The 27,905-nt window shown below is 43.6% G+C and overlaps 1 protein-coding gene across 5 annotated transcripts; it reads right to left on the bottom strand.

The window, feature by feature from the left end:
- Nucleotides 1-33: 33 nt before the first annotated feature.
- Nucleotides 34-27,704, bottom strand: KLHDC8A (kelch domain containing 8A). 5 transcript variants are annotated; one of them, XM_081865202.1, is made up of 7 exons: nucleotides 27,385-27,704; nucleotides 9,551-9,603; nucleotides 8,424-8,839; nucleotides 6,912-7,076; nucleotides 3,081-3,296; nucleotides 2,021-2,122; nucleotides 34-1,343 (listed from the first exon to the last, which is right to left on the bottom strand). In XM_081865202.1, the coding sequence occupies exons 3-7, from the start codon at nucleotides 8,800-8,802 to the stop codon at nucleotides 1,150-1,152; spliced, it is 1,056 nt and encodes a 351-aa protein (XP_081721328.1). In that variant the 5' UTR covers nucleotides 8,803-8,839; nucleotides 9,551-9,603; nucleotides 27,385-27,704; the 3' UTR covers nucleotides 34-1,149. The 5 variants fall into 5 exon arrangements, with proteins under 5 accessions (XP_081721328.1, XP_081721331.1, XP_081721327.1 ...); XM_081865205.1 differs by having other exon boundaries at nucleotides 27,390-27,704; XM_081865201.1 differs by lacking the exon at nucleotides 27,385-27,704 and adding an exon at nucleotides 21,084-21,397.
- Between the last annotated feature and the right edge of the window lie 201 nt (nucleotides 27,705-27,905).

The raw sequence follows: 27,905 nt of genomic DNA, 5'->3' as shown, positions 1-27,905 counted from the left end.
TGGCCCTAGCTGTATATAAAAGGTGCTCAGAGGTTACCATAAGAATAGTTTATTTGTGCTATTTACTAATACCTAAGCAGAACTGCTACAACTGATCCATCATACATAATTCAGATGACACTGGCAAATTCAACCTCTGTGCCAAAGTAATAAAGAAAACAATATATGAAATACAATAAAAACAGCAGGTACTCAAAGCTTTGCTGTTGCCGTGGGCGCTGTGTGAAAGCTGTTATGAGCAGACCCCATAACATTCCTGCTCTCCAAACATGGGCTACAATAAGCTCACTCCAGGTTTTACAGCTGGCCCCTTGGGTATAATGGACAGGATATGAACAACTTGAAAAGTGTGTGTGTCTCTCTGTGCACACACACACTTCATGAGTGTGTGCATTGCAGGTATTGCAATCTTGGTCCATGGTGCAGAGCCATCCCTGTCCATAAATTGGTTTCTTAACTATGGCCTTCTAGCCTTCAGCCTCTGGCAGAGGCAATATGGAACTTTTAATTGCAGGAACTGTCAATCAAGGCAACAAATTGGGTTGGTTCACCATGCCTCTAGCTGCATGATGAGGAAGCACCCTGGAAATTCATTCAGGATGCTTTAAACCCTGAACACTTTGAAACCAAACACCACAGCCAGAACTTTTTGGGTCCATTTCAAAGAGCACCAGGAAGCTCTCTCTCTCTCCCTGCCTCTGGGATTCAGCACTCCCTTTGTTTACCTATGAAAAACCCAATGGTAGGTTCAACAACTGTATCTAAAACATGCTTCTAGTTCCTAGGTAATGCTTCCTAATTCTTGCCTGGAATATCCCACATCATTCTATGCATCTTTTCTGTTTTGAAGCAAAGCTAGCATGTTCCTTGGCTGCTCAGAGTCGACAGGGAAAAGCGACCATAGATTCATCAGGTGGTGGAGCTCGACAGAGCTTGCAAAACTGACATTGCCACAGGGCCTCTGCTAGCCACCAGAGCCATGAAATTGTGTAGCTGCCTGAAGAAACTACCTTCTCCAAAACACACAGTGAAAGGAGTTACAGGAAAGCCGCATAGTAGTGAGTGAGAGGGATGGTGTAGGCCCACCGCTCAAAACTGGAGGCTAATCATTTTCTTAGGTGCTTGGTGCGGCATCTGGAGACAGGCCGGCTAGGAGTCAGAAACACACAGAGCTTCCACTGCATCACTCAGGCCCTGATTCACTCCACCTACAGCCAGAAGGCAGTTTTTTACCACAATGTTAGAGCAGGCACATCGTGGGGTGGGCATAGGTGGAAGGCTCTCCCATTTGTTTTTTCCAGGATGAAAGGCCTCAGCTGATTCCAGTACAGTTGGTTGGTTTCCTAATAAGCGAGAAAACATGAAGACCATCAAGAGAACATGTGAGCACACACGGATACTTGATTGCACATGTCTACACAGCTAATTTAAACTAAGGGTTTGTTTATAAAGAATAAACCACCAACCTTTGCTGCCTCTAGTGTGTATGTGTATATGTATGCATTTGTGTGCATATGTGTTTGTGTATACACACACATATGAATGATATTGATTTTGTTCATTTGCTCTACATGTTTATGAGGATGATAATTCAAGTTTGGTTTGGCTTGATCTTAGAGTTCCAATGATCTTCGGCTCTCTCACTTTGGTTCTTCCTCATTTGTCCCCTTCTCTACTTCTACCCATCAATTCCCATCAGTCTCACCCAGTGTGATCTGATCAGAGTGATGAGAGTTCTAGTCCAAAATATTGGCGGGGGGGGGGGGGGACACTGCACTGTCTAGCCCCAGTCTAATTCTTCATAAAACTGATGGAGTATGTGGGGTTATGTCTACAAAATGCTCACACCACGTTAGCATGCATGATCATTTTCTGTCCTTTTGTGCATAGAAAGGGACCTGAGAAGGGCCTCAAATATAGTAGTTGCCATCCTTGTAGCAGCAATAATTTTACGGTAATATCGTTCCACAAGCTATAGAATAATGACTTCACACTGAAACAGGACAGGAGTCACCCTCACCTAGGCCTCCAGCAACGACAATTCTTCCTTTCAAGTAGCCGGATATGAAATCTGCCCGTCGTTTCTTCAGAAAGAATGAGCGCTCAATCTTCATCCAGCCCCCTGAAAATTAACAAGACCACCTGCTAAATAATCATGATTTTCCATTAGTGTTCTGAAGCATTTGGATTCCTTCAGAGAGAAATCAAGGGTGTGTTCTATAATCCTAAAATCGGGGAACTAAGAGAGGGTTTGGGGTATATGTGTCTGACTACAAGAATACTGTTGGGACGTGGGTGGCGCTGTGGGTTAAACCACAGAGCCTAGGATTTGCTGATCAGAAGGTTGGCGGTTCGAATTCCCGTGACGGGGTGAGCTCCCGTTGCTCGGTCCCTGCTCCTGCCAACCTAGCAGTTCAAAAGCACGTCAAAGTGCAAGTAGATAAATAGGTACCGCTCTGGTGGGAAGGTAAACGGCGTTTCCGTGCGCTGCTCTGGTTTGCCAGAAGCGGCTTAAGTCATGCTGGCCACATGACCCAGAAGCTGTATGCCGGCTCCCTCAGGCAATAAAGCAGGATAAGCGCCACAACCCCAGAGTCAGTCACGACTGGACCTTTACCTTTACAAGAATACTGGGCACAAACTGTTGAAGTAATGAGGGTGCCAGAGCCAATGTACAACATACTAAGGCAAATGCCAGGGCTCTAAGGCCTCAGCAAGGCCTACCACTGCTGATGTGGGTTTGGTCAAGCCCTTCCCTTTTATCATTTGATTGGGAGCAGACAAGAGCACAGAGACTTGTGCAACTGAATGCACACTATAAGCACCTCGATTTCTCAAGAATGCAAGGCTGTGCATATACCCACTGCTGAACCACTGCAGAGGTAGGTTGCTGGAGGGGGCTCCCACTGAAGACATCTCACTAGTGGGGCCACCTGATGACCCTTTGCCCAGGGCTCTCTAAAATCTGAAGCCAGCCCTAAGTAGCAGAATCTGAAATTTTTGAATTTGATTTCCTGCCCTGCATCTTGCCCTTAAGGCATGCATGCTGAAAAGCAGATGGTGACCCAGGAAGAACTCACCCTGTTCGATGTCAAACACATCCACGTTCTTCATAAACTTGGGCTGACGGTATAGCCTGCCCTGCCGCAAACCCCCCAGGCTGAAGATGTTGTTCTCTGCGCACACGAAGCTGGAGAACGCTCGTTTGCTGGGGATGTTGGGGAATTTGGTCCACGACCTGGTCTCGATGTCAAAGACTTCAAAGGCATTCACGGCATATTTGGATTGCCTTCCTCCTAGGATGGAGAAGGGAGTATAGTGAAGACTGTGCAGCAGCAACTGGAGCCATGGGGGTCTACTATTCTCTGGCCAAGCAGGTCTCTGGAGCGCACAGCCAACCCTAATCCAAAAGTATACTGAAGCGATGGCAATGAGCCATAGAGTCTCTGCCCCCTGCAATTTACCCAAATGTAAAACACTAGACAGTGGCTGGCTCAAGGTCACATGGAGTTTCATGACTGATTTAACCCTGGTCTCTCAGGTCCCAGTGCACTTAATAACTCTACACTTTATTCCACATTCTGGGGGGAAAAGATGTAGCAGGGATATCCAGGGAGATAGGTGAATAATATTTTCTCACAGATTTGGAGGTTTATGGGGTCCCTTGTTAACAGTCCTGTATGAAACCTTTAAGACAGCAATCCTGTACATACTTATCATGGAGTAAACTCCCATGGAATTCAGTGGGGCTTACTTAATAATGTACAGTTTCAATGGCATGAACCCTCCCCACTAGTCACAGTCATGGCAGGGGCCCCTTCTGAACAATACTTAAATGTGGAGTATTAACAAATCTGCAGTGTTTTAAGTGCCCTCTGCTTCTTTGCAAAAAAGGAAGATAGGAAGAGAACCAGAATAGGATGGAGGCCATACAACCTATCTCCCAGCAGAGAAGCAACTGTGACAGTAGGGACCCCTGTGAACCACATTTGCTCTTTGTAAAAATGTAAAGGTAGCTTTGCAAAGGAGGTGGGTGGGGAGAAAACAATGACAACTTGCCCACACCCCTGTGACCACTCATTTGCCCTTGCCCTGTGACCTCCAAGCAGTCCCTCCACAGGGCACCAGCTGCTCACTATTCCTAGCTGTGAGGGCTCAGCAAAGTCCATTCGCGTAAGGGGCTTACGCAGGAAGCAGGACCTTTGGGTTCATAGAATTACAGAGTTAGAAGGGACCCCTTCTAGTCCAATCCCCTGCAATGCAGGAATCTCAACTAGAACATACATGACAGTAGGAAGGAGACTCTACCACCTCTCATGGACGTCTGTTCCACTGTCAAGCAGCTCTTTCTGTCAGACAGTTCTCCCTAATGTTAAGTTGGAATCTCTTGCAACTTCAATCCATTGGTTTGGGTCCGAGCCTCCAGAGCAGGAGAAAATGAGCTTGCTCCATCCTCCATGTGATATTTGAAGATGGCTATCATCTCCTCTAGTCTCCTCTTTTCCAGGCTAAACATACCCAGCTCCTTCAACCGTTCCTCATAAGGCTTGGTTTCCAGACCCTTGATCATCTTGGTCTCTCTCCTCTGCACACATTCCAAGCTTGCCGATATTTGTCTTAAATTGTGGTGCCCAAAACTGGACACAATACTCCAGGTATCGTTTGACTAAGGCAGAATAGAGTGGGACTATTTCTTCCCTTGATTGGTACACTATTCTTCTCTTGATATAGCCTAGAATAGCATTAGAGTGTTTTTTTTTGTTTTTGCTGATAGACAAACACTGTCCATCTTTGTTAGTTCAGTACATTTCATCCCCCTCTCCAGTTCAGCTGGAAATGATTCCTTATGGTAAAGTAAACAAAAATAACATGGTTCCCTGCACAAGTTTCAAAATGCAATTTGATCACCAAAGCACTCTTTACATCATGCATGGTTGCCACAGAGTACTGGTTCATTCAGAGAGTAGCATACAGAAAGTCTTCTCCTCATCTTCTAAGTACAGTGGAGGCAATGGTCAGAAAGAAGGGAAAGAAGGTGATGGGTTGTAAAGAAGACCCATTTGGAAATTTAGGTATGCACAATTAAAGTGGATTAAAGCACTCTGTCATCCTAGTGCAACAAACATAAAAATGGATTTTTACAGGAAGTAAAAGTGATGGGGGAAAGCACTGAAAAGTGTTGGGTGAAATAAAGGCTAATGGGAAGACATATAAACACATCCCAGAAAAATCAGGATGAATGCAAGATGAGTGTGCATTGTCATATAATCATCCTACCAACAGAACAGAACAAATGCTCAATGAACACCAGGCATGGCCTAACCAACACATACACTATGTTCTACCTTCACTCTTAGAGGCATTTTGCATCTGAATATCAGTTTCGGAGAATCTCAGGTGGGCAGAGTGCTGCTGTCCTCCTGTCTGGCATGCAGACGTCCTACAGGCATTTGATTGGCCATTGTGAGAACAAGATGCTGGACAAGATGAGCCATTGGCCTGATCCAGCAGGCTCTTCGTATGCTCTTATGCTTTGTGCAAGCAAATCAGGATGAAGGCCCCCAAAAAGAGTCATGGGGAGGAACCCAATGGCACAAAAGCAGGGCCAGTAAAATGGTGCCCTACCCTGAGCCCTTGGAATAAGGCTGAAAATAGAACCTAACGACAATACAAAGCTATTTATACAGCCAGAGGGTAAACAGAAAGGTCTTTTGGAAACAGTTATGCAAAAACAAAAAGGCGTCTTGTGGCACCTTAAGAACTAACAGATTTATTGTAGCATAAACATTCATGCTGATGTTGCCATAAATCTGTTAGCCTTTACAAGTCTCTTTTGCTTCTGTTGTTCTGCCATGATCAGCTGGGGTAAACTATGAAAGGCTAAAAATAAAAGCCAGTGGAAGTCTGGCACCCAAGCCCTTGGTTTTTTTTTTACCTCTGGATCCCTCCTAGAAGGAATATTTACAGTTTCTCAGAGTACATGTGCATTTGGGACAGTATCATGCCAAGTTTATTGGAAATATTTTAGCTCAAAGCAATAAAGTTCCATTTCTCTACCTGCTTGTTTCTTTTAAAACTTTTTAAAGGCCATTAATTTGATTATTTTTAATTAATTTGATTAAAAACAAACAACCTTGATATAGCTTAATACTATGGATACTAGACCAAGTCAGGCTGTCTCTACTGTTTAGCTTTGCTTTACACTTGCAGAGCTGGGAACCAAAACACACAGGGTTTGAGCAATTTGCACAAGAGTCAGAAAATGAAATGGGAGCATAAGCAGTCCATTTGTGTGCCAAAGGGTGTGAATATACCTTTTGGATTTACCACCGAGTGTGGTAGTCCCCTCAGGCAGCAGATTTGAACCCCTTTAAACAGTGAACAGTTTGTGAGTATGTAAGTACACCACAGTCTGGTCAGGGCAAAGGCCAACATCCTATTTTCTTTTATTTATTGAATTTATCTCCTGGCCATCCTTCTGAAGAAGACAGGGAGCAGCAAACTGCTCCACAATTTAAAAACAAAAGAGGAAAAGCAGCTAAAACATTCTAAAAATAATATTGTGGTGGTGAATTCTACAATTTAACTATGCTCTGGGTGAACAAATACCTCCTTCTGTGAGTGTCAGTCATGTCTTGCTTGCCCTTTAATTAAAAAATATTGTAAAGGCAGAGCTCCGTACATGCAACATTATTTTATCTCTCCTGTGCAATAAATGCAGCCCATGGTAAAATAAATGGACCTGGAGGCCCAGCTACAGAGCTGGCATAGCTAATCCCAGAAAAGGCCTAGCACTTTTAGAGAGGTTATGGAAGAGAGCAGCTTCGAGAACTTCTGCAGGAGGGAGCATTAGGCGACACTCCAGTCAAAGGAATAATGGTCAGAGGAATAGGCTGGAGGCTCATTCTTACCCAGCACATAGATCTTTGTGCCCCGTAGGAAGGAAGTTGCGGCATACCTGGGTGTGGGCATGGTTGCCAGCGACACCCAGATGTCCTTGAGCATGTCATAATGCTGCATGTAATTGTGAGGGCGAAGGTCTCCTCCCATTCCACCAGCTGCATAGATTCTGTAGTCTGAAAAGGACAGCAAGAGAGAGTGAAAGCAAAAGGATAAATCCAAAGAAGAATCTCGATTCTGCTTTATCACAGTAGTTCCTAAATAGGTTCCACAACTAAAAAAAGTTGAGGAGCATTACTAGCAGAAATAGAAAGCAGAACTATCTCATTCCTACCCAAACTTTCATTTTTTGCCTTGGATTCCATATATTTCTACCCAAAGGATGGAAAAATCACCCCAAAAAAGGAACTGCATCATCCCCAAACAAGGCAAAAGACCTTCATAAAATTAGGATATGCTAATTCAAGTATCTTCAACCTTTTCAGACCTAGGAGTAACATGCATTCGGTCCAATTTCTTAATCTTTTACCATGTATTTGCATGGTGGTAACAATCCTGTTGAGAGCCACCTTGGATCAACCCACCAGCTTAAGACCAGTGTGCTAACTGATAAGAATGGATGCAAATATATATGCAGTTGATATAATTAAAGCATAAATAAATCTCTTTCCAGTGGGGAAGACAGTGGCTAGGTGATCTGTGTGCTTCTTGAATATGCATTCCGGGTGCTACCTATTGATGAGCAGCATCTTCTAGTTCATTATTTTTAAACTGGACAACCCTTCAAATAGAAGACTCTTTCAGATAAGAGTTTGGTCCTCTGGCAGCCCTCTGTAAAGCAAGGCACACGGCCACTTGAGATGGAAACCTTCCCTTCCCAACAGCAGTCCATCACATTGCAGCACAAGACAATCTGGCAATGCTTAGAGTTGCAAAAGCAACTTGTCACAGGAAGCAAACAGATATGGGTGTGTTTGGTGGAGGGGAATATGTGGAGTCTGAAGCTCTACTATATAGAGGCAAACTTTCATACAGTGACCTGATGCTTTCACATCGCTTGTGCCCTCGATGATTTGTCCTTCAAGAGCTGCAAAAGCAGTTCTGCAAAGCAAAAAAACCCACCAGGCTGTCCTACATTTGGCAGGAACACAGAACGTGCTGGCTGTATTGACATTTTTTTTACAAGCAAAGAGGAGGTCACAGAAACAGATGGCGCGCTCCAATTACAAGGCAGCCTTCACAGCCCATTCTAGACTGGGCTGCTGAAAATCAGCTGATTTTACCCAAAGCAATTCAAAGATGGTCATTCCAACATCCAGTGTGCAAGGGTCAAAGCCAGGACACATTCACAGCGCAGCAGAAATTGACTAAGTGCTCCCCACTGGGCAGATCTGTTTCCATGTAAGAAGAAATTTACTCTACCCTGCAAATCAAATTAATTAGGAGAAATGCACTGGGGAGCTTCCCTAAAAGCCAATCCTACTTTTGCCACCAGTGCCTTTTAGAAAAAGAATCCTCCTTGCCTTTCGCCGTCACAGAGATCCCCATCGAGGCTTCCCGCAAGGAGTTCCTTTTCTTCCATTTGCCCTCGTCTATGTTGTACATCTCCACAATCTTCAAGGGTGTCTGGTTGGCTCCAACACCCCCAATCACCATTATCCTCTTGCCCAGTGTTGCTACAGCTACCCCAGCCCTGGCTGTAGGCATTGGGGGGAGAGAATTCCATTGGTTGGCTTCAGGGGAGTACACCTCAAAAGAGTCCATTGGGACACCATTGTCATCACAGCCCCCAATGGCATAGACCTGACCACCAGCCTCCACCAGGGAGCAATAGACTCTCCGGCTGGGCAGAGGTGCCAGAGTTTTCCACTGGAAGTCTTTGATGCTAGGCACATCCATCATGGGAGCAAGACGGCATCTGTTAGGCAGCTCGCTTGTACTGCAAAATGAAAGGATGCAAATCAGAGCAAATGTCATTCAGGCATAACAAAGCACATCAGAAACAGAGATTCAAAATAGTTAGAGGATGCCTCTGGGTAGTCAGTGTTTTGATTCAAGCACCTACTGGAAATTTAGGACTGCATAGTTTGGGCTTACTCACGTTTCCTCTGGTCCTGATGCTTACCTCCAGGGAAAAGCGCCCTGAAGCACTCTGATTTAGAGCTAAACAGTGGGTTTGAAGCTAAAGAGTGGGTGAAAGCACCAAAAAAACTCTGCTTGGGAGCACTGAAAGAACCCCCAGACATGTGAGGGGGAAAGAGGTGAGATTGTTCCACCTGGCAAGCCAAAATAGTTGTGTTACAGATAGCCTTAGTGCAACTTTGAATTCCTCCGTCCACATTTAGGTAAGTGATGCAGAAACACTCTGCAAAGTGTGGGATAAATTAAAGGTCAACAGGAAGACATATAAACTCTGCCCAAGCAAATCAGGATGAATGTTCACTATCACCAAATCTCCCTGCAAGCAAACAAATCAGGACAAATGCTCAATGAAAAAGGTTTCCTATTGTGTAAGCTCTTCAGGAAAAATGCTCCATAAACATTCATCTGGAATAGCACAGAAACCGACATCTTAACAAGCAAGAGATCACTGTTCCCGCAGCCATCAACAACAATATCCTATCACAGGCACACAAAGCAGTGCTCATACCTTTCACTGAGTATCTGTTAATCTTCCATTTCTGCATCTGCTGGATCCTGATCCTAAATAAATAAAGGAAAGAAATAACGGTAATAAGGTTGGATTCAGTCCCTTGTTTCTGCTTCTTAACAGGGGCAATCAGATACGTCAGAGCCTCTCCTGCTCCCAAGGCTTTTGTCCCTTGAACTTTTTCCCTCTCAAGGGCCTCTCTTCCCAAATCCTTCTGTCTCCCTCTGGGTCTTCCTGGACCAGCTGCAGGAGACGCACCTCAATCCCATCCTCCATAACTTGACTCTGCCTCATGCAGCAGCAGTGTGCTGAGCTGTAAGCCTGCTACAGAACAGCCCATTAGTTAGAACACAGAGTCACAAGCACCTATCGCAAGCCAAGCGATTATTTTTTGCTTTCTTTCTCTGAACAGCTGACAAGTATGTAAAAGAGGTGAATAAATTTAGGTAGATGGAAAGCTGAGTATACATATGGAGAGTGGCAGCTGCATTCTTCTCACCTGAGCCTCAGCACACACACATACACAGAAACCCAAAGCAAGGTTTCATTATAGAACCAAGATTTCTTTTTTAAAATTGAGCTTTCTTTAAAGAACTAGATAACTCTGCTTTTATATGTTCCTCTGGCCTCTTGCATGTACTATAGGTCTAATTTACTAAGGTCTAATTTAACTGTCACACTCATAGGCCAAAATAAAGGTCTTGCTCCTGTAATATTGCAGGCAGCGGCACTGCAAACTTTAAAAGCTCCTTGCTGTGCAATGGTTCCCAGTGTCTGATAGTCATTTACATCTTCAGAACCTCCCTTGCCTCTTAGGGCTTCGCTAGGTAATCCCACCCCTCATGGGATGGTACCACCAGTGTTTTTTCTCTTTAAAAAATGTTTAGGGGTACCCTCATTTTGATTCAAGAAAATCACAATTTTATAATCCATATTGGGGAAAATAAATACAGTAAATGGACAAAAGTACAAAGATTCACAAAATGTTTTGGGGTATGTGTACCCCTGTGTACCCCTGAAAAAAAGCACTTGGTACCACCCACTTTGGAAACCACTAAGTTGGAATGTGAATGTTAGAATGGAGATGATGGCCCCTAAGCACTGTTTTCATGGGACTCCCAAGAGCCTGTCTTGTTTACACGACGAGGATCACTCAGCGTTGTTTCAGAGATTGTTGATGCTGTGCTCTTATCCCAAATCAATGTACCTTGTTCACATAGGCAGAAGATGTCCACATATTTTGGAACACTGACACGCCATTGTATGGTTGCAGTGGATTTTTTTTTTTAATAATATTTATTGAACATTTTCAAATATAACAGAAAAAAGAAAAGAAATAAAACATCCATTTTATAACCTTATTTTCATTAGCATCTTTCCAGGACTTCCCCACCCCACCCCCTCTTGTATTCCAATTCCTTCAAATAGATTCAGCAAGTTCTTACCCCAAATTTTAAACTTATTATAATTAACCCAATTTTAAGAATGTTTTTCCATCCCCTAAAATCGACCCCGCTCCCTTCCACGAGTTCCCCTCTTTAATATGGAGAACAGATTAAAATAAAAGAAAATAGAAAAAAGAATAAAGTATAATTTAACACCCTTTGGATTCCAAATTTCCCTCCCCCCTTTCCTGGTTGCGTTCCCCAATGTCCATCAATGCCTGTTGTCATCCTGGAGATCCCACATCTAGGCCGAAATCCTTCACAAGTCCACTTTGCCGTCTTTTTGATCATCTTTAGTTTCGAGCGTCCAATCTTGGAAAAACTCTATCTCAAAAAGGTCCATTTTTTCCATCCAGATCTCTGTATTTAAGAGTAAAAACTCCAATTTTGTTTCTTTAGACCTTTCAAATCTGGATGTCCCAAATGTTCCCACTTCCAGCTTTGTCCAATTCTTGTTGTTCATGTTGTTCTTATTATTCTCTCTCCTCACTTTCCTGCTCTCCTGCAAAAATGTTCCAATTCCAAAAGCTTCTAAATCCCCTACAGAGGCTTTGTTATTCAGGAACAAAACTTTACGTCAAGTCCCTTCCATTCTTCAATAGATAAATCTATTGTCTCCTTTAGTGTAGAGACCTCTGTAGACAAAATAGTGTTCCATTTCTGCAGTTTCCCAGGAGATAAAAAGTCCGATTCAAATTCCATGCCAGCAATACTTGTAGTGTCCCACAGCCCCTCTAGAGGGATTATAGTAACTCAGTTTCCTTCCAGATCGCACCCAACAGTCAAAGTAACTTGTTATTCCTTGTTTTAAACAATTTATATCTAATTTGTAACAAATGTAACCGGCAAAGTCCTCATAACAAAGTTCTCTTTTTATTCTTCAGCTTTGACAGCTCCTTTGACAGCTGTCAAAGCCTCTGTTTCTCCTCTCCCGGCGCTCTCGCGGATCGCTCCCGGTTCCCGGGGGGGGGGGGGTTGCATTTTAGCTCATGTTCTTGTAATTTTCCATCATGAAATTAGTAACTATATCAAACTAAGGTAGCACTCGATCTTAGTTGTTAAATCCTTTGCTTTAAATTCTCTACGACAGGGGGGAGATGGACTTCCTTTTTGCACCTCCCCCGCTCGCTCCGAATTTAAATTTTTTTCCCTTTTTAAGTCCAGTTTCCAATTACTCACAGGTTGTTCTTTTTAATCCGAATTTTCAATGGAAGAAGTCAGCGCTCTCCGCCAAATGGCATGCGGCTTCGCTCTGTAGGGGAAGCGGAGGACTCATAGCACCCCCCCCGGCACCCACTCCGTAGCCTTTAAAAAGGCTCCTTCGTGGGTCGGGGGGCGCGAACGGTGCCCGAGTCACCATGCCCATGGGTTTCAGCGCCCATGGTTTTTGATGGTCCCCGCGACGCCGACGCGGTAGAACCCAGCCCCTGCTGAGCAGGCTCCCTCCGGAGCTCGGAGGGAGTCCGCCATTCGGCGATGGCGCCAACCCGGAAGTCGGTTGCAGTGGATTTTGAATTCCACCCAGCCTCTGCTTGCTGAGTTGACATGACCTTTTCCAATAGGAAGTATTCCCAATAGAAACTCCAGGTGTTTTAAGAGAGAGGGCTTTAATTCACATGATTCTGCAAAGCAGGATCCAAGCCATTTCTTTGCTTTGAGTGATCTTCCTTCAGACCCTTGAGATCAAGGGAGCTTTGTCAGTTCCACTTGTTCCATCAACAACAGTAGGCAAATGACATCGACAAGACTAAAAAAAGGCTTTTAAAGTCAAGGGAGATGAATGTTGCACAACCCAACCTGGAGGAAACCAAACAGGAACATTGCTTTGCACGTAACACACTTTAGTTTGTTTCATAAGAGCATAAGCAGAGCCTGCTGGACCAGGCCAATGGGTCCATGGAGTCTAGCATCCTCTCCTCCCATTGGCCAACCAGACGCCTGTGGGAAAGAAGCAAGCAGGACCCAGAAACCAGAATCATTCCTGCCTCCAACTGACCATTTCCCCCTGCTAGGAAAAGGCAAGAGTGAGGGAAGTGTGAAGCGGACACTCCTGCAAGTGAATTGGTATATATTTGCCTTCCCAATGCTATTGGGATCTTGTTTATATTTTATTCATTTTTTAAAAATACATATCACACCTTTCCTCTCATGAGAAAACACAAAGCAAATTGCAAAAGCAAAAACATTATAATATCATGTATCATTTGTGTATTAAAAATATTAAAACATGAAGGGGAAAAATCTTTTCCCCAAATAACCAACTCAAACTGAACCATAATGACAATATCCCACCCTCCCAACAGGGACGAGAGTTTCTTTCCTTTGAAGCAAGACAGATACTGGCATTACCTCATCTGTTATTATTCAGAAACAAATAAATACAATCGCAGCTCCTAGCTGCGCTGTGTCCTCAGGTCCCTGGGCACATTTTCAACTCGCAGCAAGTGACAAGCTATCGAAAAATACCATAATGGCAAGGGCACAAATGTACAAACTCAAATGCAGAGCAGTTGGAGATCAGATTTTTTCCCAAGGCCTGTTTCCAAGTTATAGCGAAGCCAGATGATTATCATGTGGTAAGTTCCTAGGGCATGCATATAACTATTTGAGAAGCTGGTAAACAACCTACCAAGCTAACACACTTATGTGCCCATTTTCATTGTGCGGTAGAAGGTTAACAATCTTCCCAAGGGGCTATATGCACTGTTAGTGCAATCCTATACAGTAAATGCCTACTTAGAAGTTAGCCCCAGTGACTTCAGTGGAACTTGTTCCCAAGTCAGTAAGTATAGGGTTACAACCTATACATTAATGGGTGAATATAAACGATCATTTACTATGAGGTGTTTTCAGTACCTTCATTCAATTGTCGCCTGTCTACCTGTGAAAACAGGAAGGTTATGGGGCAGGTTGAAAAAGGGTGGGTAATTATCATACGCCCCCTACTTCTCCTTTCCCAAAGCAGATATGGGGAAGCTGTGGCCCCCTGTGGAGTAACCTGTGGTACTCCAACTCCCATCAGCCCCAACCAGCATGGCTAGTGGTCAAGGACGATGGGAGTTATAGTTCAGTATCATCTGGAAGGCTACTGCTTCCCCAACCCTGGCTTAAAAATCTCCATTTATTAAGTGGTGACTCCTGGTAGATACTCAAACATTATCTTCACCATCCAGCTGTTAAGCACTATCATCATATACTTGGAATTCTTTCTTTTTGAGAAAAGCATAGTTTTCTCACGGGATTCGCGGGCGTCTTATTTCATAAAGAGCTTTTAAGCCTAATGCTATGGCCTAGATTCAATTACAGTGATAGATCTGTCCCCAAAGCCAGAGTTACAACAAAACATTTTCCCCAAGTAGCTGCTTGCTCTTCAGTTTTTTTGCATCTTTTAAGCAACTTTTCCTTGGCTTTGAAGACACCAGATTTACATGATAAAGTCAGGGGCTGAATTTCATGCTACACTTTTTTTTCTTTTTTAAAGACCCTGTTTCCAAACCTTTGCAAGCAGCGCTAAGCAAACGGCCTGTCAGTGCAAGGATTCCCACTTGTACAATGGGATTCCTCCCTTCCTCCCCCCCCCCCGTGCCTCATGCCCTCCCCAGTTCTGCTCCAGAGGGTTGGGGGAACCTCCAAAACAGATTTGGGGGTGGGGGTTGTAGGAACAAAGGACTTGGTGGTTGAGGAGCTCTCCCGGCTTCAGCAAAAGGAACCCAAAGCCTGCGGAGCGCAGTGCGAATTCCCGCTGCGCTCCGCAGGCTTCGGGTTCCTTTTGCTGAAGCCAGGAGACCAAGACTCTCCTGGCTTCAGCAGAGAGGGAGAGCTGCACAGCACCCCTTCAGCCAAACAGGAGGAGAAATGGAAGGGGCTCCGTTTCTCCTGCTGTTTTGCTGAAGGGGCGCTGAGCAGAGAGGGGGAGAATTTTTTTTCTTGTTCTCCCCCTCTAAAACAAGGTGTGGTCCAGTGCGTCCTATAGAGCAAAAAATACGGTACTTCAACCTTTCTCGCTTGCCTATTTTCACCTGCAAATGCTCTTCTTCCTACCTAGGTTTTTTGTTTATTTTTTACTGTCCCTCTCCCTTCAATCAAACCAGAGAAAGCACAGCTGCAGAGGAAAATGGCCTGGCAGGGTATATGAAGTCAGAACCTGCAGGTAGGGGGAGGGTTAAGCTCTCCCTCTTGTACGCTGACCTCCCCTGCAAAATGCTTCACCCGACCCTGTGTTCATATTCAGTGGCATGAGCTGGCAGGTATAGTGTGTAATAATTATACCCCAAGGACACAGTCTTCAGGACACTTAACCAGGGGGTAATTCCTCATCACCTGCAACAGCACTAATGTGCAAGGAACCCACAGTGAGGTCAATTTCCTAGCTGAAATGGTTCTGCATCTTTCCGAAACTGGGACTCTGGCACTGACAGTGTTTCTCAGTTGCGTGAATCAAGCAGCCGATGTGGTTTAATGTGAGTTTGTGCCTGACATTTTCTGACCTTGCAACAGAATGAACAGTTCTCCTGCCATGGCAACCACTATGTGAAGAAAAAGTCAGGCAACCTTTTCTCAAAGCCTGGGAAATACTGTGTGACGTAAACAAAAGGTTCAGGTGAAGGAAAAAATTAGCACAGGAAGCTGCCTTATACTGAATCAGATTAATTGGGCCCATCTAGCTCTGTGCTGTCTGCACTGATTGGCAGTAGCTCTCCAGCATTTCAGTCAGGGTCCCTCCTAGTTCTATCTCGAGATGCCGGGATTTGAACCTGGGACCTTCTGCATGCAACGCTGAGGCTCTTCTACTGAGCTTCAGACCAGCCACATTAAGATACTTAGCAATTTCTTGGGCTTCAGAGAAATAGGAGAAAGTCCCAACACAGTTGTCCATCTCCCTTCTTTCTCCCATGGCTTTTGATGAGGTCCTGGCTTTACCTTACAGTGGTACCTCAGGTTAAGAACTTAATTCGTTCCAGAGGTCCATTCTTAACCTGAACCTGTTCTTAACCTGAGGTACCACTTTAGCTAATGGGGCCTCCCGCTGCTGCTGCACCATTTCTGTTCTCATCCTGAAGCAAAGTTCTTAATCCAAGGTACTATTTCTGGGTTAGCGGAGTCTGTAACTTGAAGCGTCTGTAACCTGAGATACCACTGTATTATTTTATTTATACAGTATCTCATATTTCCTCCAAGGAACTGAAGATGGATAACAAGTTTCTCTCCTCCCCACCCCACATTTTATCCTCACAATAACTCTTGTGTGGTAGGTTAGGATGAGAGACTGTGACTGGCCCAAAGTCACCCACTGAGCTTTAGGGCTGAGAGGGGGTTTGAACTTTGGTCACCCATATCCTAGTCCAGCACTCTGACCGCTACACCAAACTGGATTTGCCTTGCAACTTGAGTTTCCTGCCTGATTACTACTAGCACTAGGTAAGCAGGTGAATTATACGTAGGGCCCGATTTGAAGGAGGGTCCTTCTGTGGGTCTGGTGGTGGGAAACAGGAGGGCTACAATGAGGACAGGGCAGCTTGGAGCCTCCATTTTAATTTCCCATAATGCCTCCGACAAAGTGTTACTTCAGGGCATTGTGGGAAATCAAAATCCAAGGCTATTACCAGATGCAGCAATTCAGTGCAAGGGGTGCAGTACAAGACCAATGTTAGCACGGTTATTGGCTCTGCCAGGATGCTAAAGTTAAACCTGGGATATATGTCTAGACAGGGTTGGGAAGTCCGTGTCCCTCCAGATGTCACTGAACTCCAACTCCCATCAGCCCCATGTCCTCATCCAGCATGGCCAATGGACAGGGGATGATGAGAATCGTGGTTCAACACTTAGATGACCATTGGTTCTTCATCCCTGCTCAAGGAGAAAACTGAATAATACTGAGTGCCAAATTGCAGGCAGAATTTGAAGAAAGGATCTTGTAGATAATTCCACAGACTATGTCTGCCTACACTCAGTCCTGCTTTAAATTCTCTTGTTGCAATTCTATACCTTAACTCTTGATTCTCTTTCCATATTTTTTTTCCTCTTCACAGTTATCATTTCCATGCTATTCTTAGCCTTAATTGAACTGGAAATTTTGGAGGAATGTGTTACACAAATCCAATTAAGGCAGATGAACCACGTTACCCAGGAAGAGTAGTTGATCTCCAGCTGTGTCTCATTAGCTGCCTTCTCAGTGCAGGACCTAAAAAGTACGGTATTATATGATCAGCTAAGCTGATATATGATAAGGCAAGGCAGTGGTGATTGACCTATGATAGTAAGGAAGTGAATGATTTTGGTGGAACAACACAGGAAATTTAAATATTAATATAAGCAGGGTTAACAGTCTGATGCAGAAACCACTAAATCTGCAGGACAAACTTCATGTTGACTGAAGAATTGACTGGAGTTTGCCAGTCAAAACAGACTGCTCTGTAGACCATGTTGTCTTCAAACCCATTTAAGGAAGTCAGTTAGGGATGAATTGATCAATATTTCCATACAATTTCACTTTCTCAACTGATGGTTAAAAAGTTCATTTGTAATTTTAAAAAATCTGCATGAAATTTTGTGCACACATAGTTTCAAATGTATTTCCTCTCCAAAAGTACACATTTTAAAATGTATTTTAATATATTGTTGAGCTGACAGTCACATTGTGAAACTTGGAGAACTGCAAAATCCAATTACAGATAGGTAGCCGTGTTGGTCTGCCGTAGTCAAAACAAAATAAAAAAATTCCTTCCAGTAGCACCTTAAAGACCAACTAAGTTAGTTCTTGGTATGAGCTTTCGTGTGCATGCACACTTCTTCAGATACCTGAAGAATTCAATTCAAATTCAAATTCAGGTATCTGAAAAAGTGTGCATGCACACGAAAGCTCATACCAAGAACTAACTTAGTTGGTCTTTAAGGTGCTACTGGAAGGAATTTTTTTATTTTGCAAAATCCAAATTATGGCTGCGTTCTGATCCACACATGCAGATCAGGTCAGCTGTTATCGGAACACACACATATCAAATTCCTCAAGCACCACTGGCCATTTTTAACATCAGGGTACAAGCTGTTAAGTGGAGGAAAGGGGGATGTTTCACCCCTTTCCTGTTTTCCATTTTTCTGCTCAAAAGTGTCCTCCCACTGTCCCATGAGTTCCTGATATTTGTTTATCTTTCTTAAAAAAGATAAACAAAACAAAAAGACAGCCTCATCCTGAAGATGTTTTAAAAATGTCAAACAGCACTTTTAAAAATACATTTGCATGTAATGTGACATGTGCCCTCAATTGCCTTTCAAAGTCCAAATAAAATAAAATGTCTGGGGGAAAAGGCTGCTGGTTAGCGACCGTTGCTGTTTTTTATTGGTACTTAACAATGCAGTTCATGGCAAGAGGCTAATTGTTTATGTTTTTTTGCACTGTGAGCTTCCCTAGAGTTTGCTTAAAATAACATACCTAGTGGGACAAAACATGGATATGCATCCTGCCAGAATGGGTTCATCTACAACAGCTTTCTCTAGGCTGGTATCCTCCAGATGTTTTGGACTACAACTCCCATCATTCCACACAGCATGACCAATAGTCAGGAATGATGGAAGTTGTAGTCCCACATATCTAAAGGGCAATGGGTTGGGACAGTCTGATCTGTAGCCTTGGCTTAAAGGTTTGTTGCGCCCCCAGCCTGCTGTGAAGCATATCCACAAGTAGAATATCTACTTTTAATTTTTCTGTAAAGCTTGATGAAACTGAGGCCCAGAGTTTACATAATTTCAGGCAAGGTGAGGATATGACTGAGAATTTCTGATGGTGTTTTAATTCCAGTTTGTTTCCCATGACTAACTACGGTAAGTACAAATGCAGGCAGAAATGATGACTTCTGTCAGACAGCTATTTGTTGCCATCAAATTTGTTGCTCCAGATGATCTTAATTCTTTATTAGTTTTTTGGGACTACTCCACCAGCATACTCCACTAGTTTCCCCCACCCACTTTGTGTCTACTGGATTTTCAAAATTATGATGGCAGGTATATAGCAGCAAAGAGTCCTATGACTGTACACTGATTATGCTCTAACCTTTCATGGGCTGCAGTCAACTTCATCAGAAGCATTAAGCATTTTCCTATTTTAAGCTCACACACACACGTAAAACTAAACGTAAAACAATGAGTTCAGAGGGGAATAATAAAGAAATACAATGTGACAATTATGTTGAATAAGTTCAGTGACCATTCACAAAACAGTGTTGATGATAACACCGATAGCAGCTAATTAACTGTTCTTAATAGGTTGTAATTCAGCAGTTTCAAACTAAAGCCCCCCCCCCCTTTGAAGTTGCTTTGTTTCAGAATGTCCACTTTAAGGTCCTGAGAGGCTGAAATGTCCCTCCCCACACACCCTGTTTCTGACTCTTGACCTTTCTGATGTCAGATCTGTAGCTACATCTCATGGTTAGAAGGGAGAGAGAGCTTAACCATGAACCCTAGTTTGGACAACGTGCTAAACCAAACCTTTGCTTCGTTCAGTGTGGCAGCAAAAACAATCAGGGAGCAGCAAAGTACTTGTGAACTTCTTTCTATTTGTATGGTCTCACTAAGGTCAAACCTTTCTCCCTGTGAACCACTTGAAAATTGCTGAGGGCCTGGGTGGACCACTTAATTATTTCCCTGCCTATTGCTAGCAGTTGTAACAGACTGTGCCAGCTGCTATATGATTCTCAATTTTATTTTTCCAGACATGCTATGAAGCCTGTAAACCATAGTTTGGCTCAGTGTGTTGTGCAGAGTAGGCCAATATATCCCACCCTGCTGTAAACTATTTGATGAGCAAACATATAAGGAAGGGCCACAGCTCAGTTGTAGGATACATGGTTTGTGTGCAAAACGTCTCAAGTTCTATCTCTACCATCTCCTGTCAAATCATATGAGAAAGCAGAGCTGGGGAAGAGTTCTGCCAGAGGCCTTTGAGGGCTTCTGCCAGTCAAAATAGTCAATACTGGTCTAGATGGATAAAGGGAGTTGACTCAACACAGCAATTTCATGTTCTCTCCCTGCAGCCGCCCACTTCACAAGACTGAAAGGAGCCAAATACCAGGTTTTGATGTCAAACAATGAATCCCACTAAGGTCTTTTACCCTAGCTAGGAAGCACCTCTTCCTACATCTCTTCCTCTTCTGCTCTTTTGCATGACCTTTCAGAACAGTATGGGATTTGATGGATGTTTAACTTCCTGCCAGGGTGTGTTTGAGAATCTAGGAAACACAATTCCTGCAGAAGAGAAATAATTTTGTTCTGGAATACCAAACCTTCTCCTCTTTTCATTAGTATTTTGTGTCTTTCTTCCACACTCTTGATACCACAGATGCATTTTGCAAGGCGAAAGGATTGTACTTTGTATAGAATTAACCATTTACTCAATTCACTTTTGGCATAATCGGGGTATAATGTTCATTTAGCACCTGTCAGGATATCACATCCTATTCTCTGAAATTTAGATGCCACCCAGCAGAGGATCAGCACTACTGCATGTCTTTCTGTTCACATAGAAGCACAACCTCATTTCCTTATAAATTGTTTCCTGAGCAATTGTATGCAGATGTGTGTGTTTTAAATTATTATATCTGACTTCACATATCCAGAAATATGTCATGCAGTTTCTTGGACCACTGCGGGAAGCAATAAATAACAGCACATTTGACAGTTTATGATACAGCGCGACCTTAAGCTACGACACCATCAGAGGAATAACTCGACAAACTGACCCACATACTTCTTGTCAGTAATGATGATGATTAATCTCAGATTGCATCCTAAAAGCTGCGCTCAGGAGAAGGAAGCTACTCTCTATGCAAAACATACAGCCATGCACGCAGAAAGCAATGACCTCTAAAGACGCGTGGGATTTTTTGCTTGGCTGCCAAAGAATGTTTTAAGATAGTTTTATATTTACAGTTTTAAAAAGACAGCTGTATGTTCTGACAAAACCAGGCTCTTTCTTGGAGGGGGAGGGGAAATCAAGTTTAACACAAGAATTCTTACGTAGCGTAAGTCTGATTTTTTATTTCTCTCTCTTTCCCTTTCCCTCACCCCCTCCAATCTATTTAAATGTAATTACTCACATACATCTGTGATCTCCGTTCCCTGGAGGCTGTAGTCCATGGTTATGGAGGAAGGAAACCCAAAAGAGATGACGGCTGTATGTTTGCAAAGGAGGAGCCGGGCAAACGGATCACCCAGCTGCATCAATCCAACTCTCATAATATTCACTTTCCTCTACAGGAGCTGAAATACAATCACGTGCAGAGGAATCCCCGTCTGCTGGAGTGACCTGTATTTTCTCAGTTGCCTGGAGTCAGCTAGAGGAGAGAGTGTGTGTGTCTCCGCACTTGATTATAAAAGCCAGAATAAGCCTTTTATGGCTCCCATGCTTGCACAGGAAGTTTTCCAACAGCCTCTCGTGTGGCGAATTGCAGGGAGGGAGCAGGGCTCGGCTGAAAATGCAAGGCAGGGATGGGTGAAAATGGCAGAAATTCTGATGAAGGCATAGGAGGTATTTTCACATGCCAAGAAGTGCCTACAGGCAGCCTTGGCATAAACTCAGATATTCCAAGTGATAACAATGGTGTTAATAATATCTGCTTACATCAGTTACTTTTGTCCCAACAAATCCATTCATAAAATCAAATGGTTTTCTACTCCTGCCTTTGCCCCGATTGCCTGGGAATAATTATGCCAACTCTGTGCTCAAATGATGCAAACTGTCCACCTGCACTCCACAGTGACTGATGCACTGAAGACGTAAATCACAATATTATTATTTTAACAGCAGCAGCAGTAGCATTAGGGTCATGGCACAAGCACCCCTAGCAAACGTCAGTCCTTCCCTTTCCATAACAAGCAAATCACTGCTATACAGTTGTGATCTCTACTTCTTCAGTTTCATCTCACAGACCTTTGGCTCATAAAAGCACCATAAGAGCACCACTGGATCATGTCAAAGGTTCATCCAGGTCAGGATCCTGTCCCTGCCATGGCCTACCTGATGCATCTGGGAAACCCATAAGCAGAAAACAATCACCATAGCACTCTCATATGCATACTGCCTCTGGCATGGGAGGTGATATGCTGCCATTGCGATTAGCAGTCATTGATACTTATCTCCTGTTATTTTGTCCAATCCCCTTTGAAAGCTGTCCAAGTTGACTCCAAATGTATCTGACTAGTGATGATAATGCAGACTCAACAATAAGCCACCAACATGCTCCTCTTGTATTACTTTGCCAGAGCCACCCGAGCTCCTTTGACAGGCTCCCTCTCCTTCCCAAAGTTCTCCTCCACCATGGTAGGCACACACAGGTAGTCGGTAGGGCTCAGAAGCTGTGTTGCATGATGGCAATCTTTCCCTGAGGCTATGGGTGGCCTAAGATACATTCCCCATCTTCCTCCTTGGTTCACAGCTCCTGGCCACTTGCAAGTCTTGCAAGGAAGTGACCAATACACAATGCAGCACTGAACATGCCTGCAGTGCTGTCAACCACCTCTTGGCGTCCTCATCCAAGGGTTGGGGCTCCTATGCCCCAAGATGAAGCAAGGCATGGATGGAAAGATCAGAAGAGCCAATGGGTGGCATTTGGTGCTGTGACATATGAGCCAGTCTCACTATACAGTACATGTTCCTTTTTCCACCACAAAATGAATCAAGACAAAAATATGGGCCCTGCTAGGCATGAATGGTGATTGAAAAAAATACCTTTTTTAAAAAAGAATTCATATGCCAAGCCAAGTACAGTATATCGGCTTCTCAATATATGTTGGCAAGACACGCTGCCCTTTGAGCCATGATGATGATACAAAAAAATACCTGTTCTGCATTTCCCTCCTGAAGCCATATTTCATGTAAAAAGAAATAAAAATGAACCAATCTTGAATATGACACCCTCTGTAATATGGACTGTGTGGGTGGGGAATACCAATTTATATACTGACCATTTGACTGGTATTTCAGCTTTCCCTGCCAGATACTGCCCCTATATGGTAAATTAGAATAAGCTGCAATGCTTTACACCTGGGTGTAATGTCAATGAAACTTGCTTCGGAAAGACGTTATGGGATGGTGCTCTTAAGACAAATGCTTGCAGTTGGTTCTGTTGTAGATCATGAAATCACAGTCAAATAACCAAGCAGCCTTCAGCTATTGTGTTCACTTTTTGCATCTGGTGAATCCCCATTGGCATGGATACAGTCTACTCTATGTTTGTTTGCCACAGCTGAGGGATAGGAGAATTTGTTGCATTTGGATCAGATTGCTTCAAAGATAGACTTTATGAGGCTATAACACTCAAGTTAACTGAAATAGCTGAGTTAACTTACGATCAGAAGCAAGCAATGTTTATATTTTGCAATTTGACCTCCATTCCTCAAGGGGCATAGTCTCCTGCTGAGACTCAGCAAGCCTTTCTCCCCAGTGCATATGTAATTCCCTTTTGCCCAATACTAAGTAATAATATTATACTTATTATTATGCATAATAAGTGATTGATAGCAAAGATTTCATGGCACTTACTCAAATTATCCACACAGCAGTTACTATTTTGAAGATAATGGGAAAATGTTGAACCACACTTAAGGAAAATATTAGAGCAAGCCTTTTATTCAGGGAATTCTGCACTGGCAGCTTTGTTAAAAACCTGTCAATATACGTAAGTGCTTGTGACTGAATGTAAATAGATTTCATGGCAGTTTTAAGTGATGACTGAGGGCCAGAGGTCAATGAATGGATAGGGCTGTGGGTCAGTGGTAGAGTATCTGCCCAGCATCTTTAGGGCTGGCTGAGACCCCGGTCCAAAATCCTGGAGAGCTGCTGCAAGTCAACAGAGACAATGCTAAGCAAGATGGACCAATGGTCTGGCTCAGTATAAGGCCGCTTTCTATATTTCTGAAGGGCTCCCATCTGATGGCTGTTTTTAAGCTTCCCCTTTTGCAGCTGCCTCCTGTTAAGTTATTCATATACAGCTTTTCACTATGCAGCCTAGGAAATGTTCTGCATGCCACTTACGATATGGAGGTAGAGGGTAGGGATACATCCAATTCTGACTGGGCTGTGAACCAGAATGTCCCTGGTTTGGATGTCACCCATGCTGTGAACTCACTAGTGGCATTAAGAAAGTCGTTCCTTGCCAGCACCACCACATCTACAGTATGGGGATAAAATGAACCTACTAGTTTACATTACCACAATAATCCTTACAATCTCTGTTGAAACTGGAGAGGGGTGAGTTCTCCCATGCTCACTTTGGCTTCTCTTGGGACTTGGATTATTTCTCCTGGGGGAGGGGATAAATGGCATTTTCTAAGCCAATCTGAAGACTGCTCTGTACTGAACGGTTGTGACTTTGTACGGTTATTTAACATTATTATAAAAACTGAAATAGACACTTAAAAAAAAGAAACTGTTTGCCCCACCCAAGCCCCAAGAAAACACTCCCCGATTCCCCTGACTTCCCTGGCAAGTGGAGGTGGCAGCAGGATCTGCAACAGCAGGTGTGGGAAGAGAAGAGGGTTTCCCCACCTCATTTGTCACTTTCATGCACTGACAGTAGTTCTCTCAAGCACCATCAGTCTCTGCTCTCAACTGTCTTCAGTAACCATAGAGGGCGAGAGATGGGGGAACCGGGCCTCTCCATCAACTCAGGAACTTTTGGCTCCTGCTCTTAACAAAACGTTTTCATCCCAGCTAGTGACTGCAAGAACTAAGAACTAGTACCCCTTCTCCCCCCCCTTCTCCCCTCCTCCTCCTCTTAATCTCTTTTCCTTTTGTGTCATGCATTTCAGCTTGTAAGCCTGGGGGCAGGGCTTATCTTGCGCCACTCACATCTGCAAGCTGCCCGAGGTGCCCTTTTTGGCTGCAGAGCAGGATAAAAATGAGTACGCTGAAAATGAAATGAATGCACTAAAAAATGGAAGTGGAAATAGTTTTCGTTCAGCCCAGCAAGCAGCAGAGTAATCACTTTATACAAGGCCATAGAACGTGTGACTTTCCGGGTGTTATTGGACTCTAACTCCCATCAGCCTCTGCCGGCATGGGAGTTGTAGTCTAGGAATATCTGGAGCTGCACAGGTCACTTAGGCCTGCATTTAAAACACATTATGTGGTAGCATTAAGGGCATGGAGACAGGGCAGCATATGGTCCCTGATCACTGGGTAAGTCCAGCATGACCATTGTTGCGACCACTTTCCCCACCTGCCACAGCTTGTCTCCTGAGTGTTTTTTAGAGGGTGGTCATACCAGATTGAACACGAGGTCAGATGCTATAATAAACTATTACCACTCTGCAGTTACAGTTGCCAAGGGGCAAGTTTTTAAAGGAGCTAATATAACACCAGCTCTCTTCTGTTTTCTGCCCAGTGAGGCTTATTTGGTTGCAGAGTTCAAAACAAATCTGCTCTGCTGTTGTTTTTTAAAAGGAAAGCAGGTCATGAAAAATGTGCAAGTCAATAAGCAACTTTCCATACCAGGGCAACCTTCCATCCCCTAACGGCTATTTTAATCTCCTAACTATCCAAAGAGAGGATTTAATTTGCATACAAATAGGATGTTTAGGAACCAAACCAATCTAATGTTAAAATGCTAATTAAAGTGAGTGCCTTTGCCGCTTAAGAAATAAAATTTAAAAACTCTCCAGCTGCATTTAGGCAGGGTAGATTGTAGAGTTTTGATGTTACTGACACTGCAGTCCTGCATGGGCTTATGCAGGCATATCTGTGCAGATATATAGATATGTATAAGCAGGTGGTATAAATATCACATGAACACTAAACCGAATGACTACTGAAGAGTTGTGTGCATGCACATTGGATCCTCATACACTAGCCAAAAGAACATTAAATTGGAGTGAACCTCTTTATAGTTGTTGCTACAAGCCTGAGCTGGACTGAAATACAAAATGACTGGTGTAAATGGGTATCTCTATTTAAATTCTGAGTTGTCTTTTGGCATAGAATTCAAGGCAGCGTCAGGACTGCTGGACAGCTCCTACAGACAGACCATGCCAAGAACTGAGGAAGCAAAGACTCTTGTGGACTCTTGTCCAGGACCAGGGCTGAGAAAGCCCTGGACAAGATGTTTTCCTGTGGACCTCTCAGGAAGCCCACCCACTCATGCAAGGATTGATAGGGAACAGGGAGGAAAACTGGTGTTTTCTTTTTCTTAGGAAAAGGTGGAGATATTCCTGCTGCAACCCACCATATGAAGATGCAACTCACCAGTTTTCTTTTTGGGTACTCTGAACAAGCTCCACAAGGGATGTTGTAGGAAGGAATAATGCCAAGTTGCTCAAGCCGCCAAACTCGTACCATTTATAATCATTATTTACAAAAGTACCTCTCCCACAGATGAACAACAATGTGCACTTGTCTCACCAAATTCCTATTTGGGTTTGAATGAAATTTCCCAACTGCTGAAGAGAGTGGCGGGAGGGAAGACCCTGGATTAGTCCCCAGAGATTTGTCAGGAAAAAATTGGATTAAAAAAAATAAATAAGCAAGAACAGCACATTGTAAGCACCAGCTTAAGATTTTAGAAGGTGGACAAAACACCCATAAGAAGATTAAACATAACAGAATTTCCCCTAAAATGAAATGTAGGACTTAATGTCTTACCACCACAATCCCATGCAGCCTACCAACCACCAGGCTGTGGTTTTTGCATACCCATTTTCTTTAACACGCACTGGGTTGATGTGTTATGCTCCATGGGTATGGAGGTATCCTTCACAAAGAATTGCATCTTACCCTATAAGCATATAGGCATATGCTCCTACACTTTCTCAGTCCACTTCATGCATCTGATGAAATAGGCCTTTGCCACAATCAACTGCTCAGTCTATATCATAGACTCTATAAGAAGCGGTGATCATTGTTATCCCTAGCATCATAGAATTGGAAGGGACCCCAAGGGCCATCTAGTCCAACCCCCTGCAATGCAGGAAATAAACATGCTGTGCAATATAAATGCTGCTCCATTATTTGCAATGGACAGACGACCTATCCTTACTTTTAGCTATACATGCGGATGAAAACCTGGCACAAATGGAAAATAGAGAGAGGCTGGTGTAAACACATACCAATGGCATCCTCAAAACCCTATCATCGTTATGCTGTCAGTATCAGTAGGGCCAGAAATCTTCCCTGCACCTCATACAAAAAAAGGTCTGCCCAATTCCCCAGCATCTCAAAATATAGGCCACACATGTGAGTAAACTTGTTAGCAGGGTCTAATTTGAGCAGATGCTAAAGAGAATTTATATCCCTTGCCTTCCTAAGCAGCAAGTTCACCTCACTGAAAAAACAGATAATTAAATCTTACAGTGATTTGCGTCAAGGGCAACAGTTTCTGAGAAGATTCGTTTAAATGGGCTTACCTTACCACTGAGAAGGCAGGACCCCAGACTATCAACTGGAAAATACAAAAGAAGGGACATATCAAGGGTAGGGAGGTTCTGGATGAAGGACTGAATAGCAGAGGAAGACGATAATCTCTGTCACAATACAAAATCCAAGGTGTACAGTGTGTGCACGGTTAATGATTTCCCTGGCGCTCAGCTCAGAGCTGACAAGCTGGATACGAATTGACGCTTCAGAGCCATACTTATATAATACGAGGCTCTCAATACAAAAAAAAGGAGGTGGGGGCAGAAGTTGGCTTTGTCTAGCTGGTCCGTTTCAAAAGGCCACACACACACACACACACACACACACACAGCCAAACGACAGTCTCCGGAGCTTCCTCTACCTTGACGGCTGGGGGAGGGGGGGAATGCTGCTTTGTGTACAAAGAGAGATGCAGTTAATGCCATGGAAACAACCCCATCAAAGAGATTTAAGGAGTCAGACAGTTGCAGACTGTTGAAGGGGGGTGGGGACAAGATGTTTGTGGCAGAGA

Source organism: Podarcis erhardii, assembly GCF_964252035.2.
Source record: "Podarcis erhardii genome assembly, chromosome: 6".
Lineage (NCBI taxonomy): Eukaryota > Metazoa > Chordata > Lepidosauria > Squamata > Lacertidae > Podarcis > Podarcis erhardii.
The sequence above is the reverse complement of the archived record's forward strand: the minus strand, read 5'-3'. Positions and strand labels throughout refer to the sequence as shown.

What these genes read in the sequence shown, in the direction of transcription:
- KLHDC8A (XM_081865202.1), bottom strand. Translation starts at nt 8,802, where the DNA reads ATGATGGATGTGCCTAGCATCAAAGACTTCCAGTGGAAAACTCTGGCA. An exon ending in GATCTCTGTGACGGCGAAAG is followed by an intron (nt 7,077 to 8,423) that starts GCAAGGAGGATT and finishes TGTCCTTTTCAG; the next exon opens with ACTACAGAATCTATGCAGCT. An exon ending in CACAAAGATCTATGTGCTGG is followed by an intron (nt 3,297 to 6,911) that starts GTAAGAATGAGC and finishes TCTCCATCCTAG; the next exon opens with GAGGAAGGCAATCCAAATAT.